A 16,703-nucleotide genomic window follows, 5' to 3' on the forward strand; every position below is an offset into this window, starting at 1 on the left:
TTCATTTCATGGCACAGTCAAATTCCAACCTGAAAACATACGCAACTCTATAAATAGCATATTTCCAAGAAATTCAACCATGCTCATCTCTGTCTAAAAAGTATAGCTCCAGCAATTAATTCTGCTGAGGGCTTAAGCCATAATACACAAATGACATAAAAAGAGGCTAGCTTTACCCACTTCAATCTAATGTATGAAATATGATATGTCAAGAGCTTTGTAATGTTGTGAACAACCAATAAAAAAAAGAGGCTAGCTTTGTCCTCCTTTCTCTAAGCTATAAACTTACTCTGAGGCTCTGTTAATGAACAGTACAGCCACCAACACTCAAGCTGTCATCCCATAAGCTTCTGTTAAATTTACTAAAGCACATATTATATAGAGCCTGAACATCACCATGCACATGGATTGTACAACATGGATCTATAGATTAGAAATATCTTCAGTAAGTTTTCCCCTTGCAAGTTGCTCAGTCCCAAAGGTCTATTATTCTCTATTTAATGTAGAATATATTGCAAAACTGAATATTAAATCTATATTAGAGCCAGGTGCATTTGCGCAAGCCTGTAATCCCAGGTGAGAAGCTTAGGCAGGAAGATTGCAAGTTTAAAGCCAGCCTCAGCAAAAGAGAGGTGCTAAGTAACTCAGTGAAACTCTGTCTCTAAATAAAATACAAAATAGGGCTGAGGATGTGGCTCAGTGGTTGAGTGCCCCTGAGTTCAAACCCCAGCGGGCGTGTGTGTGTGTGCACGTGTGTGTGTGTTTGTGAGTGTGTGTGTTTTCAATTTCTGTTAAATATCGATTTCCCTGTGACCTATTTCTACTTTGCCAAGAGAGTACCTTTCCTCACCTTTTTCGTCTCCAGTTTTTGTCTCAAGTCAAGACCACTGGGTTTGAAATGAGTTTGGTTTTGCTGTCATTGAATCCAGGAATTACAGGCAGAGGAATACTTTCTCTTAACTCCTTGGATAATTATGACACTATGTCCTGCTCTATGAAAATGACCCAGAAGCATTCACTTGACAGAGGCAGGTCTAATGGACACGATTAATAGAATATAGCTGCCCCCAGGAAGATACAGCTAGCCTGGAAAGGCTTCAGGGTAGAGATGAAATACTACATGAAACCTGAAGGACAGTTAGAATTTCTAAAAACTTTTGTATGACATCTTTCCATATGGAATTCATAACCTATGAAATGTAAACCTGTTTAGGGGATAGAGGGCAGTCTACCTAAGCAATGGCTTAAAAGGAAGAGGAGTGAGCACCAATGCTAGAAACGCAGGCTGGGAACCTGAAAATAATAAAGACCTCTTTATTCAACCGCATGGCCAAAGATATCATGGAGATAATAATCCTTCTTCCTTGACACCACACAGAATATAATCCTACCTGGAACCTCTGTGACTCCTACAAAGTGTGTGATTCTCTATTCCCTGCTTCAGCTGAAGTTACTAGCAGTATAAGAATATTTTAAGCTAGTTAAAAAATGATTTAAAAATAAAGAGCTAGGGGCTAGGGTTGTGGCTCAGCAATGGAGCACTCGCCTAGCACGCGTAAGGCCCTGGGTTCGATCCTCAGCACCACATAAAAATAAATAAACAGAATAAAGATATTGTGTCCAACTACAACTAAAAAATATTTTTTAAATATTTTAAAAAACAAAGAGCTATCCAAATTGTTTAAATACTGTAGTAAATTTAAAAAATGAAAACAAAAGTAATACTATATTTTTATTGAAAAATAACTGTAATATAATCTGCCTTGGGTTTTTAAAAGAAAAAACATTTTTCATGTTACTTATGTAAGAACAAATCCTGGAAACTATTTGACAAAATGTATACAAATACTATTTGATTCAACAACTGCTCCTCTAAAATCTATTCCTTGGAAAAAAGGCAATTAGGCAACTCATAAAGTACTTACTTCAGTGTAATTTGTAACACTAAAACTTCTTTAATGACTAAGTTAAACTTCTTTAATGGTCAGTGAAACTGAGGTACATCCATATGATGAAAATATGTAATTGTTTTAATAAGTATTATTGAGGACTTTGCGGTGACATGAGAAAATATTTTTTAAATAATAATAAAAAAGTAAAACACAATGTTATTATCTATCCCCTTTGGGTACTGGGGATTAAACTCAAGGTTATTCAACCACTGAGTCATATCCCCAACCCCATTTTGTATTTTATTTAGAGACAGGATCTCACTGAGTTGCTAAGTACCTTGCTTTTGCTGAGATTGGCTTTGAACTCATGAACCTCCTGTCTCAGCCTCCCGACTGTCTCAGCCTCCCAAGCCACTGGGATTACACATGTGCACCACCACACCTGACACAAGGTTATAATTTTTAGCATGATTTCAAACAAATATTCTTACACAGTAAACAAAAAACCTGGTTTAGGAAAGGGTGTCCAGCATCTCATCAAGTTGACTTTCTGTTGTTCCATAGTATTTGAACTGGTATGAACACAAGACTGGTGGTGCCCTCCCAAAACCTTATCTAGATCATTATATAGTAAGTCATTACTAGATAATAAATTGAACTGAAAGAGGCAGTTTAAGTCCCTGATTAAAGGTTCCAGTTTCTTTGAAAACACAATGAATTTTATCTTCCAATTTTCTTGGTAAATAACTACATTAATTCCTTGGTTACTGAGTATGAACTTTAGATTTCACACTGCACAACTTGAAGTAGCGCACACTTGCAAATCAAAAATATGAATCTGAAGGACAACCCATTTTAATTTTCACATAGGCCACTCATACTGGCAAGATCATCAACATAAAACAATAATGGGAGCTGAACAGAAGACACTGCTCACTACCAGCCCCGTTCACTCTTGTAGCTAAATAAATTGGGCTGGTTTGTCTCTATCACAGATACTTTCACTCTTGACAGCACCAGTAAATGCCTTTCAATGGTTAGTGGGCCAAAACCACCACAATTTGATTTTAAGGAGCCTACACTCTAGTATGCCTTTTACAAGATGCTTCTGTAGTGTAAACCTACCTACAAGTCTGAGAACAACAGTTTTTCTAAGAGGTCTGGGAGATGCTTTCTAAAACTAACAATTTTAGAGCTAGGATTCTGCATTAATTTAGAAAGCTAAGTGTGCTAACAGTTTTCTGAAGAACCACTTTAACGTTCATCTAATCAAATGTGAAATACTAAAGCATGAAATCACATTTTCTAAAAATCACACCTGTATGATACCTAAATATCCTGTGTAGTAAGAGACAAAATCTAGATATTAGAATATCCAACACTGAGTTGATCACTAGCACCTCTTTGGAGGTGCTAACAAGCAGGGCTTATGATACTTTATATACATAATCTTTCCCCACCAATCCTTCAGTACTCTGCCAATGTATATATCACTGGTAGCACACTGAAGCTACACAGTTCTTCCTCAACTCTACAACATCTAAAATAGAAAAGCATGTGTCTACCAGAGATAGATAGTATATACTCTTTGGTTGCTAGTTTTTAAGAATGATACCAAATTAAAGGATATTTTAAGCACCATCTGCTCTTTCACAACAATGGGCAATAATACCCTGATTGTAGATATTTTAAATCTATATTGCTACTTTGTTGCATTGGTATTTTATTTTAATGTAGCTCTCCTTGCCTTTCTTTATCTCCAAACTTAGAAACCAGACTGGGTTGTTATTTTTTTTCTTTCCTTTTATCATTCCTATTTGAATTCCACATTATCATAAAACTATTAGCTACAGTCATTAGTTACTTTTTCCTGACATGTCTCCCGAGTTTACTGGAATATTCTTTTAAGTTACCAGAAAAATGTTTTTCTAAAATAACTTATTAAAATTTATTTGTACAACAAAAACCTTCAAATATGCAGACACAGTTACAAATAGTCACTCAGTAAAACAAAACCCACAAGGGCATTATAATTCTCTTCTAGTATTCACTGTGGTAGAATAACTAAGAAGGCAGTGGGAGAAGAGCCCATCAACACACACAGGGCTGGACAAGTGTGAGCACCAGGTTCACCTACCATCTGCTCCACACAGAGGGAATGCAAACACAGCCATGAACTAAGACATTCATTTTCAAAGTTCCAATTTGTTAACAAGATCTGTGCAATGAACTCTAAAGCACTATTGTAATTCTGTGATGTCCCTGAGAAAAAAAATTAGTGCAAACCACCTGTCATACTCCATTGAGATAAGTTAGAAGTTTTGTGGAAAGGGGTGTTTGTTTGCTTTTTGGTACTAGGAAGTGAATCCAGGAGCACTCAACCACTGAGCTACATCCCCAGTCTTTTTTAACTAAGTGGTCCTGCCTCAGCCTCTCAAAAAACTAGGATTACAGGCATGCCTCACCCTGTCAGCACAAGATCTTTAATAATTATCTATACCCTAAAAATGTTTTAGCTGCAATAATTAAAGGATAGAATTAAGCAAAAAGATAATATTAAAAGGAAAGATTGTAAAATAATATGTGCTATTTTATATAGATTTTTTAAAAGATACAGATATATGCTGATATTTTGAAGGGATATAAAAAAACTGCTAAGAATTTTATACCTTTAATGGCATAAAAAGGGTGTCATTAAATCTTTTTATCTTTACAATGGATACTTGGGAGGTAATATTAACAGCCACCATGATTACCTTTCTGTAAAATATAAAGGGCTATAGTATTATGGGTACCCCACAGTTTAGGCATAATTCCCATACTACTTGAAATTTTAGTTACAATTTTATTTTTGCTGATAAGCTTAGCACTAAAACAAACTTCTTCTGTCTGTACTACTGATTGCTTCCTAGGAGTATAAGAAGTGGGTGAAAGAGCAGGGAGATGACTGCAGAATGAATGCACACAGGCTTCCTACTTTTCAGAAAGTTCATACCAATCACATTCTTGTGAACAGAAAATGAGAGTGCTCTCACTCTACCACCTACATTGTCTTGAACAATGAGAATTTTACTTTTATCATATCACTAATGATATGAAAAAGAAACCCTTCTTTGTAATGTGGAGTATTACATAAGTTCGAATTTTTTTTCAATTTTATTTACCTACAAAAAACAGGGTTTTATGCTATTTCAATAATCATCAGAAAGGTTCAAAGTTTTTTTTAAATTAACACAATTAAAGGACAACTCTGAAAAATACATTTCTGAGAACTAGAGATATTCTGCAAAGAATGACTGAAAATTATCACCAGACCTTATAAAAGTATAAAAATTTAGAAAGGTATCTACTGTTTTGTTTTTTGTATTAAATCAATTTTTTAAAAATCTAGAGGGTTGAGATTGTGGCTCAGTGGTAGAGCACTTGCCTAGCATGTGTGAGGAACTGGGTTCTATTCTCAGCACCACATATAAATTAATAAAAACAATTTTTTAAAAAATCTAGAATATGTGAAATTCATGTGTGACCTGTAATCAAAGTTTAGCAATACTCTTTAATGTCCTTGATGGGTTTTTCTACAATGGTTTACAAAACACAGCCTTTCAAATTCAATACAAAGCATGAGAAATATAATGTGTTTTTCAAGATATGAGCAACGAGTCTTTCATGCTCCTTCTCCCCATTCTCTGGCCCACAGAACCCCAAATGCTATTATTTATTGCCACTTCTTTTCATATTGCCCTCATTTTTGTGGAGAATAAAACCAAAAGGGTGTGTAAAATCAGCACTAATGTATAAAGCAATCCACCTGCCCACCTACTACTAGCACTTGTCCTGCACCAACTACCCCCACAGTTACCACTTCTCTACCACAGACTAAACCCAAACAGTCTTCCCAAATTCAGGTCAGGGAGTTTCTGGCCTTAGAAATGTCCCAGGATGAACCACTTCTTAAAATGGGATCAGTGAGAAAGGTGTGGGACTCAGTGAGACATCTTATCCCACTAGTCCTCACCACAGCCTTGTAAAGCAGGTGTTAAAAGTAGGAAAACTGAGGCTATAGACAAAGGACATTTGTCCAAGACACACAACTGTTCCACACAGATCCAGAGTTCCAAAACAGGTCTGTGTGGCAGTAGGGGAAGAGGGTTGTTAACTCTCATAAAACAAACATCAAGACTCATTATGGAAGGAAGTATTGTGGTATTGCAACAAAGAACATCTGTATATTTGACAATGTTATGAAAAATAAAATACTGGTTGTCTTCCTCCTGGCTTTGATTTTTAAAAGAACCTTTTCATCTTTCATCTCTGGTGTCCAAAGTATGATCTCTAACTAGGTGTTCCCATTGAACTGTAGATTGCCAACCTCAGTGCTTCCCTTTCCTTATCAAGAAAGAAAGACAAGCTTCCATGATCTTTTAGAGCAATATGATATTTGTCTCTGTCCCCACTACTTCTTCCTCCTTTCCAATGGGCCAAGACTGACTCATAAGCTGGCCCATAATTATTATTAATAGGATTTCCTTTTCCCTATGCTGGTTAGGCCCACTTCTGAGACAAGGTCAATTCCCCAAACTAAAATTCTGGAAGACAAAATGGAACCACAGTTGAAAACTGCCATATACCTAGCAAGTCTACAACACAAAGATGCAAGCTGTTAATGATTATTATGCTTCTCTTATATTTAATTTCATTTATATTTTCATAACAACTACAAAGAAGTGACAATGTTCATTTTACAAACGGAAAAAAAGAAGATTTAGAGAAGTTTGTGAAATATTCACTCAATAACACAGTGGTGGTTCATAGCAGGTGCAGCACATTTAGTGCATTCTTTTCCTGCCTCCTCCAACTGGGGCCTGATCAATACCTAGACAGTTCAAGGAGATGTGTACTATGACTATCCCTGATAAAATGCAAAAAAACCTCACCATATCCAGGCCCAGGCCCACTTGACCCCATACCCATGTTGTCCACTACAATTAATGTGGCTTGTGGTAGGGACCTACCCACCCTCCTCAGGTGAGCTCCAGATCTCATGCCTACAGACAGTATGTACAACTGGCTGTACACTACACTAAAAGTCTCTCAAATTTCCTAAACACCACAGCTCAATACCTATCAGTATAAATAAAACGGGAACATAATATGACTATGACCTATAAAACTCTAAATACTTGTACCTGATAAATAAATACTAACTCCCAAGTCAGAATACAGGCTCCTTATTGGCAGGTCTTTATACACTTTTTTCTCCACAAGGTTTGGTTCCTAGCATGATGTTCCTTTTAATCTCTATGAAAAAATCATGGAGGATATTTAGGGTAGTGAAACTACTATGTGTATTACTACAATGATGGTTGGTCATTATGCATTTCTTTAAACCCATAGAATGCACAACTATAAAGAGTAAGACCTATTTACAGAAGAGGAAGGAGATTAGGGGAGAGAAAGTAATAGCAGGGTGGATATGACCCAAGCATATCTGTATAATAAATATGCACTAATACAAGAGTGAGCCCTAGTGTATACTATGAATTTTCATAGTGATATGTAAATGTAGGTTCATTGATTACAGCAAATATACCTCGCTATTGTACGAATGTTGATAATGCAGTAGGTTAAGCATCTAAGGGAACAAGAGACACAATTCAAATATCTGTACAGTTTTACTAGAAACCTAAAACTCCTTTAAGGAGTAAAGTTTAAACCCAGCATGGTGACGCATGTCTGTAAGTGGCTCAAGATCTCAGGGGACTGCAGGCTCAGGGGATAGCAGGCTCAAAACCAGCCTCAGCAATTTAGTGAAGCTGTAACCAACCTAGAGAGACCCTGTCTCAAAATAAAAAATAAAGAGGGCTGAGGATGTGGCTCAGAGGCTAAGTGCTCCTTGGTTCAGTCCCTGGTACCAAAAAAAAAAAAAACACCACAGCAAAGCCCCTTATCAACAATTATGCTATCCCATCTGAATCTAGCAATTAGAAACATGGCAGAAAGTGAAGGTACAAAGAAAAACCACAAAATATAAAGTATCTATAATAGAAAAACATGCCTATACTAGTACTTTGTGATTGAAATCATATTAAAATATAAGCTAGAAACCTGCTATAAAAAATTGTTACTATTTGCTATAATAAAGATTGCCCATGTTTGAGGGATTTTTTTTCTTCATTTATTTTGTTTTGTTTTGTTTTTGGAAGAACTTTACCTGACTTAGGAAAAATTAAATTTAATTTCAAAACATTAATATATAAAATACATAGCACAGCACTTATGTGATAGACAATCTAATAGTTGAAAATACTTTCAGATTAAATGGAAATCAATTTCAAATTTTTCTATCATCCATTTCTAAACTATCCCAACTTTTGAGGATTCAAATGTCAGAATGCCTTAAATTTAGTGAAATAGTATCCTGGAATCCATAAGAACATTCCCAGCTTTGTGGTCCATTTTTTCAACTATCTGACATCATGTTAATCTGAAATTGCTTAAGATAAAAATTAATGTAAAATAAAAGATATTTTTGGTGTCACCATTACATTTTTTCCAGAAGACACATTATTTAACCTGCTGTATTAAGTCTCTCACACATATTTATTACACACTGTAATAAATATGCTGCTTCTGATGGTGTAGGCAAGATATGACTGTCCCCAAGACAATGATTTTTTCTTCCCTCAACAAAATTCAGTACAGTAAATAACTTTTCTTCCCTTCGAGACAATCACAGTGCTTGAGGCTGCTGCAACACAAAAACAAAATATCTTCACAAATTTCTCCAAACAGTCAAGCTGAAAATCTAAGCCAAAGTTTCATTTAACAGCCTGTCAGTTTTTTGATGCGAAGCTAATGAATGCAGTGGCAAACAAATCCATCAAACCCAACATCAAAACAACTGCACTTCATTCCACCCAACGGAAAAATGAAATACAACCTGCAGGCCAGCTCTTTGATCCAGCCCAGCCAGGAAGCAAACCTGTGAGTGCCACTGCGGCAGCTGTACAGAAGTAATCATGGACCCCATTTCCCACTGAAGGAAGAATGCTCCAGAAGAGGGAAACAATCATCTCAAATATGCAACGACAACATCTAACTTCGCTAAACTGTTACATATTTTCAAATCTTGATTGGTGGGGGGGCTGAGGTGAAGCACTGTACTCTTTACTTTTATGTTCAAAGAGGGTAAAGATTCCTAAAATAAATAAGTAGGTGGTACTTCCCACTATTACTACAGCTCTGCATGTGTTCTATCAAAAGACTTTACGACCTTTATGAAGGGTCCCTGAAGAGAAAGAAAATACATCACCGCCACCACCACCACCCCACCCCCGTACAAACATACAACACAGTGGCTGTTGCAGAGCAGGTACTCTGAACATTACCCATGCCTACATCAGTAGGCAGAAGCATGAGGGTTCTTTGAACATTGTTTTCTATATTTTTCAGTGAGAATCTTATTCAGATTAGTAAATTACTGAAAACTACATAAATGCCTTGTGAAGTAGGCAATACAAGTCTTGCTGTGGATTTAGCTATAATATTTTGCAGGTCAAGGCAAAAGACAGCTGAATCATCATCAGTGAGGAGAAAAGAAAGAATAATGGCAAAGGCCTAAGGCGTTAGTTGACATTTTTAAAACAGAGATAGTCAGCAGGGGCACCCTGGCAAACCCCTGTAATCCTAGCTGCTCAGGAGGATGAGACAGGAGAATCATGAGTTCAAAGACAGCCTCAACAAAGACAAGCCACTAAGCAACTCAATGAGACCCAGTCTCTATATAAAATGCAAAACAGTGCTGGGAATGTGGCTCAGTGGTCGAGAGCCCCTGAGTTGAATCCCTGGTACCAAAAAAAAAAAAAAAAAAAAAAAAACCAGAGATGGTCAAACTAAGTTGCTATCAAATGTCCCCTCTGCCAATTTTCCCCGTTTCTTCTATATAACACACATACACACAGAGCCTGTGTGAAAGATGAGGCAGTTGGAATGGATAGTGTGAAAAAAAGACTATCTGGATAGAAGAACTAAAATAAAGGCACGTAAATATCCGTAAAATACAATGATTTCATTGAGAATATCAAACCACCAATAAGATACAGAAATTTGGAAGTAGTATTCGGGCTTGGTACAAATAACAGAATGGGATTTCTGATAATCCCAGCAAGATCTTAATAGAAGGGGAGGTATCTATATAAATACTACATAAATAGGTATCAAATGAAACCCAAAGAAGCCCCCTCTCTGGGCCTACCACAAAGATGCCACCAAAAGTCATCTACTACCACCACCAAAAGTCAAACAGCCAAGGTCAAGGGAATCAGTCCTTGAACCCTTGTCAATAACCACTCTACTCTTACCTCTGTTCTCATGACTCAGGTTATCCCCTGGTGATGAGTTAACAGAAACAAATATAGTGCCTGACATTTAACAGATAATCTCAGTAAACTTAGCTTTGTCCCCATCTCCTAGCCACTTGGAAAGGTACGACTAGTTCTCTACTTTCAAACCCGGTTGGTTTATGTTGAAAGAGAAAATGAGGCTATCTTTTCCAAACACTGTTTTATGTTTAATTAAAAATAGCCTTTTATCAGAATTAAAATTGTCAAAATGGCCATACTACCAGAATTGTTTTACAGATTTAATGCAATTCCTATTAAAATCCCAATGAAATTCTTCATAGAACCAGAAAAAGAAATCATGTAATTCATTTGGAAAAATAAGAGACCCAGAATAGCCAAAGCAATCCTTAGCAAGAAGAGTGAAGCAGGAGGCATCACAATACCAGACCTTAAACTATTCTATAAAGCAACAGTAACAAAAACAGCATGGTACTGACATGCAGACCAATGGTACAGAACAGAAGACATGGAGACAAACTCACATAAACATGGTTAGATCATACTAGACAAAGGTGCCATGAACATATTTTGGAGAAAAAACAGTCTATTCAACAAACTGTGCTGGAAAAACTGGAAATCTACATACAACAAAATGAAATTAAAACCCTATCTCTCACCTACACAAAAATCAACTCAAAGTATATTAAAAACTTAGGCAGTAGAACAGAGACCCTGTGCCTAATACAAGAAAAAGTAGGACCATATCTCTACCATATTATCTTTGGAACTGACTTCCTTAACCAGAATCCTAAAGGGCAAGAAGTAAAATCAAATATCAATAAATGGATGGACTCAAATTAAAAAGCTTCTTCGCAGCAAAGGAAACAATCAGTGGGAAGAGAGGGCCAATAGAAAGGGAAAAAAATCTTCACTAAACACACATACCTCAGAGCATTTATTTCTAGGATATATAAAGAACTAAAAAAAAAAAAAAAAAAAGCAAATAAATAAACCAATCAGCAAATGGGCTAAGGAACGGAACAGACACTTCACAGAAGAAGAAATACAACTGATCAACAAATATATGAAAAAATGTTCAACATCTCTAGCATTTTGAGAAATGCAAATCAAAACTACACTGAGATTTCATCTCACTCCATACAGAATAGCAATTATTAAAAATATAAGCAACAATAAATGTTGACAAGGATGTGGGGGAGTCTGGAGATATAGCTCAGTTTGTAGAGTGCTTGCTTAGCATTCATAAGACCCTGGGTTCAATCCCCAGCACCATAAAAAAAAAAAAAATAGGATGTGGGGGAAAGGTACATTCAGACATTGCTGGTGGGACTGCAAATTGGTGCAACCACTATGGAAAGGAGTACGGAGATTCCTCAGAAAACTTGGAATGGAACTATCATTTGACACAGCTTTCCCACTCCCCAGTCTATACCCAAAGGACTTAAAATCAACATACTATAGTGACATGGCCACATCAATGTTTACAGCAGCATGATTCACAATAGCTAAACTGTGGAATCAACCTAGGTATCCTTCAACATATTAATGAATAAAGAAATTGTGGTATATGTAAACAGTGAAATTTCACTTAGCCTTAAAGAATGAAATTATGGCATGTACAGGTAAAGAATATCATGCTAAGTAAAATAAATCAACCCCCCCAAAAAAACAAAGGCCAAATATTTTCTCTGATAAGCAAACGCTATTCTGTGGGGCACGGGGGTGGGGGGTTATAAATACAGGAACTTTGGATTGTGCAGAGGGGAGGAGAGGGGGCGTGGGGATGGAAAGAACAGTGGAATGAGCCAGACATTATTACCCTATATACATGTATGATTACAAAACCAGCTTAACTCTGCACCATGTTTAAACAGAGGAAAGAGAAGCTGTGCTCCATTTATGTACACTGTGTCAAAATGTATTCTACTGTCATGTATAACTAATTAGAACAAATTTAAAAATAAAAATTTAAAAAATAGACTTTTATAATAGTTCTTTTCTGAGTCACCAAATTAAACTTTTAGTTTATAATATATAAAATTATAGTTTACATTATATACATGAATGAAGTACAGGTATAATGTATACAGACCCCATTAATGTAGCACGTTAATCAATTACTACTACATCACAAATGGACACTTCATCACGTGCTTTTATACAAATCAATCCCATGTGGCAAGTAAAGGAGGTGGCATTCTCTCCTGACCCATAACTCAACTATAAAAGTGCTAATATTTGTACAAAACTCATAAAAAGCTTAACCCATCATCACAAATAATAAGCTTTTTATATTTACCATTTAGAGTAAATTGGGGAGGAGCCAGGCCCCATGGAGCATGCCTGTAATCCCAGTGGCTGAGGGTGGCTGAGGCAGAAGAAGTGCAAAGCCAACCTCATCAAAAGCAAGGCACTAAGCAACTCAGTGAGACCCAGTCTCTAAATAAAATACAAAATAGGGCTGGGGGTGTGGCTCACTGGTCAAGTGCCTGTAATCCTAGGACTCAGGAGGCTAAGGCAGGAAAAGTTCAAAGCCAGCCTCAGCAAAAGCAAGGCACTAAGCAACTCAGTGAGACCCAATCTCTAAATAAAATACAAAATAGAGCTGGGGGTGTGGCTCAGTGGTGGAGTACCCCTGAGTTCAATCCCCAGTACCCATAAAAAATTTTATAGAATAAATTGTAGAAAGCCAACAATTAAGACAAACTAACAAACATGGGCATTCTCCACATTAAAGATATGTTTAGCATAACTCATAATGAATTAACACATTTAATCAGTTGGGGGTTACATACATTTGTGATGAATGTACAATTTTTTCCATGATTAAAAACTACACAGTCACACAATACAGTAAATTCATAAGATTACCTAAAGATTCCGACTTAGAAGTCAAATGTGCCGAATAATAAAATCTACCAAAATCTGGAAGAAAATTAACTAAGAACAACCAAGATAACACATTCAGAGTATAATTTAATAGAGCATAGGATTTTTAATGAGACACTCAATTACATGTTACAAGTTCAGGTTTCTGTTTTTATGCAGATAACTAACATTGATTACATTATTCAAAGTAGACTTTTAGTATATCTCCATATCATTTATTAATTGGTACTCTAGGTGGTAGGCGATCAGCTCCCCAAAGATGTCCTTCCTCATCCTAAAACCTGAGATCTGTGGACATGTTACCTTGCATATATTAAATTTTTAAAGGGGGGGGGGGGCACGGGGTGTTTCCTAAGCTGTTTGCCCTGAAATGTACAGGAAAAAATGCAAGAATTTGAGGAAGGCCTTCAGGAACAAAGTCTTGGCTGATAGGACCCTACTTCTACAACTGTAAGAAAGTGAATTCAGCCAACAGCCCAAATGAGCAAGCAAAGAGATTCTTCCCAACATCTCCAGCAAAAAATGTAGCCCTCTAAACACCTTGCTTTTGGACTGGTGTGAGGCTTATAACCTACAAAACAAAAAATGAGGTAAATGGATATTATTTTAAACTACTAAACTTAACTGTGGCCTTAAGAGAGAAAACATGTACTACAAATGGTAAATTGCTACAGCAGCAACAGAATAGTAATATACTCCCAAAACAGCAACATCTCATCAAAAGGAAGGGAGGGGTAGAGACAACACCAAAGGAAAAAATATCACAAACACATGCAATTAGAACCATTTAAAATTAGCTGGCCAAAACTACACTGTACTTTTAAATATTACATTCCTGGAAAATTAAAAAAAAAAAAAAAAACAGTCCTTCACTAATTTGAGTGGACACTGACATTCCCAAGATTTTCCCCCTCACACCAAATCTTTAAGGTACAAAGGTACTTTTATTTTATATATAATAAATGTACGCTTATTACATTTATAATAAATATAAGTAACTTCTCTTATGTTATAAAGCTAACCATAGTAGGATGTTGGGCATGAGATTCCTGCCTCTTCCTTCACAGTGTACCTCTTCTTAACATCACAGTTGTGATAGGTTCTGTCCTTCGACTTTCGAAGAGGACCACTATTCATCCTCTCCCCCTGAGATGCACTCCACTCTGCCTCTCCTTCCACAAAGACACACAGAAATACAATCCCAATGCCCCTGGCTTCCCTGATGCTGTAATATGCTATTTCAGCCAATACCACAACCTATTTCTTTTGTTGTTGTTGCTATTTTATATTTTTTTGTGGTGCTAAGGATTGAATAAAGAGCCTTGTGCGTTCAAGGTGAGCACTTTACCAACTGAGCTATATCCCCAGCCCACGATAACCAAGGTCTGAAATCTGTAGTAAACAACCACCAAGCAATTTTTCTGGTGACTGAATAGCCTACTTATTATGTCAATGATTAAAGATGAAAACCAGAAAATAACATCTTTTTATAACCTCGTGACTAGGACATTGTTTCAATGCAGATGCAAGAATTACATTTCTACACAATCACTGCAGTAGCTGGCCAAGATACATACACTGAGTCTTATTATTAGTCTTATTATAATACATAGGATGTGTAATGGGAAGAAGTAATTCAATTCTGTTCCTTTCTAAATCATCCCTAATAAATAGAAATTACTCAGAAGAGAGAAAAGTCTACTAATAGCAGGAGCTTTCTTTTATGCCAAGAATTCATTCAAATGCTTCCTGGGGAGCCAAAGGGCTATACTTTTATTTATATTTTAATATATTATGCCATTTTCTAAATACACATATAAATTGAAACTACAGTTATCTTCCCTGAATATAAGGGAATAAGTTCACCCAATGGTGAACTTATTTTACCAATGTAGAATTAATAATATTCAGCTGTACGATATAGTAGTAAAGATAAGGCCACATAAGCTTTATTTATTATTTTTCACTGAATCTGTGTCAACTTTATATACACTGTAAAACAAGGTTTCATTTAGAAGCAGCTCTCTACCAGCTGCACATTTGCCTTCAAAGCCACAGGAAAGGATACAAACCTAATAGTAACAGTTACCAGTTTGACAATGTCCTGTATTTAATAGGGCAGGGGATAGTAATTAAATTTAATAGAAATTGTTACTTGTGAATAAAAATATATAGTATCTGAACTAAATTAAATATGCTGAAAAAAGATACAAAATTATATCCTAAATATAACACAAAAATATATTTTTTAAGTTATGTTCTATATCATTACTTTCAACAAATCCATTTCTGCAATAGGGCAGTTTTATTCATTTCTCCTAACCATCCTCACTCAGCCTCTTGTTATTGCAACTTTATCAGTCACTTCCTTCTGTACATTGTTTTCTAAGCCATGAAGTGAGCTCTAGCAAGGAGAGATTCAAGTCTACCTAACATGAGCCACTAGAAAATCTTGCAAAAAACCAGCTGGTGGCCTTATAAGTGAAACCAAACATCCATTGCATAAAATCACCTGCCATGGTAAATTGCTCCATATTAATCTCAAGGCAGAAAAACATAGCTACAAGTAATAATTCAGTCCATGTAAAATAAGCGTATCTAGTCTGAAATAAATGAATGCAGGGAGAACCACACAGGGTGAATAATGAAAAAGAAATAAAAGCTATGCACTATCCTAAGTTTCTCACTACAATAACAAGAATACACAGTTAATTTATGCTTTATTTTGAGGAATAACTCACCAATTTAGCAACTTTTCCATAGTCAATCCATCTGACAGTAGCAAAATTTGTAGACTCTGCACAGTTGAAACCATGATTGAAACCAGCATGGTAGCCATACGGGAAAGTGATCATAAACTCCCCAGCCTCCTGAGTGATCTGCAGGGTAGAAAATATGCAATATTCTCCAGTAATAAGCCTTTACAAATTGTGCATAGAATTAAAATATATTTCCTATACAAAAACAGAAGATTGTCATATCAAAGTTATAACATAAAAGAAGTTTAGTCAGATTCTTTATTTAATCCTTTAATAGTGCTTTTACAGAAAATTTTGAGAAGAATTTTCTAAAAAGTGTGATTTCTTATACATTATTTTAATCATTCAAGCTGTATTTAAAATGTATTTGAAAATGTTTTAAGTTATTCAAACTAATTTATTCACATTAGCTTTATATATATGTAAGTACGTGTGTGTGCACACACATACATTTTTGATACTTTAATGCAACTTGCATCACTGGATTTATACATAAGATATAATCACAATTAGGCTGAGGCTGTGGCTCAGTGGTAGAGCATCCACTTCACACGTGTGAGGCACTGGGTTCGATCCTCAGCACCACATAAAAATAGACAAAGATATTGTGTCCAACTACAACTAAAAAAAATATTTTTTAAAAAAGAGATATCACAATTGGCATGTTGAAAGGAAGAATTAAAAACACATTAATAATGCACTGGACATTGAAGAATTAATTAAAACATTCCCCAAGAACTGTCACCTAACCCAGGAATCAGACATATCTCTCCTCCTACCATAACAACGGGTTTCTTCAG

At 36.0% G+C, this 16,703-nt stretch overlaps 1 protein-coding gene across 13 annotated transcripts in view; it reads right to left on the minus strand.

Annotated features, from left to right (window-relative positions):
* KDM4C (lysine demethylase 4C) overlaps nt 1–16,703 on the minus strand; it is a 401,867-nt gene that overhangs the window by 255,702 nt on the left and 129,462 nt on the right. For 12 of the 13 annotated variants that reach the window (XR_014020688.1, XR_014020689.1, XM_081282627.1 and 9 more), the window contains one exon: nt 15,886–16,023. Coding sequence is in view for 10 of the 13 variants with exons in the window: in XM_081282627.1 (XP_081138753.1) it covers nt 15,886–16,023 (138 nt within the window). In the remaining 3 variants the exon portion in view is untranslated. Of the gene's footprint in view, nt 1–15,885; nt 16,024–16,703 lie in introns of those variants that run through there. The other variant, XR_014020690.1, reaches the window with a different exon arrangement.

Source organism: Spermophilus citellus, assembly GCF_964194105.1.
Source record: "Spermophilus citellus genome assembly, chromosome: 2".
Classification (NCBI taxonomy): Eukaryota; Metazoa; Chordata; class Mammalia; order Rodentia; family Sciuridae; genus Spermophilus; species Spermophilus citellus.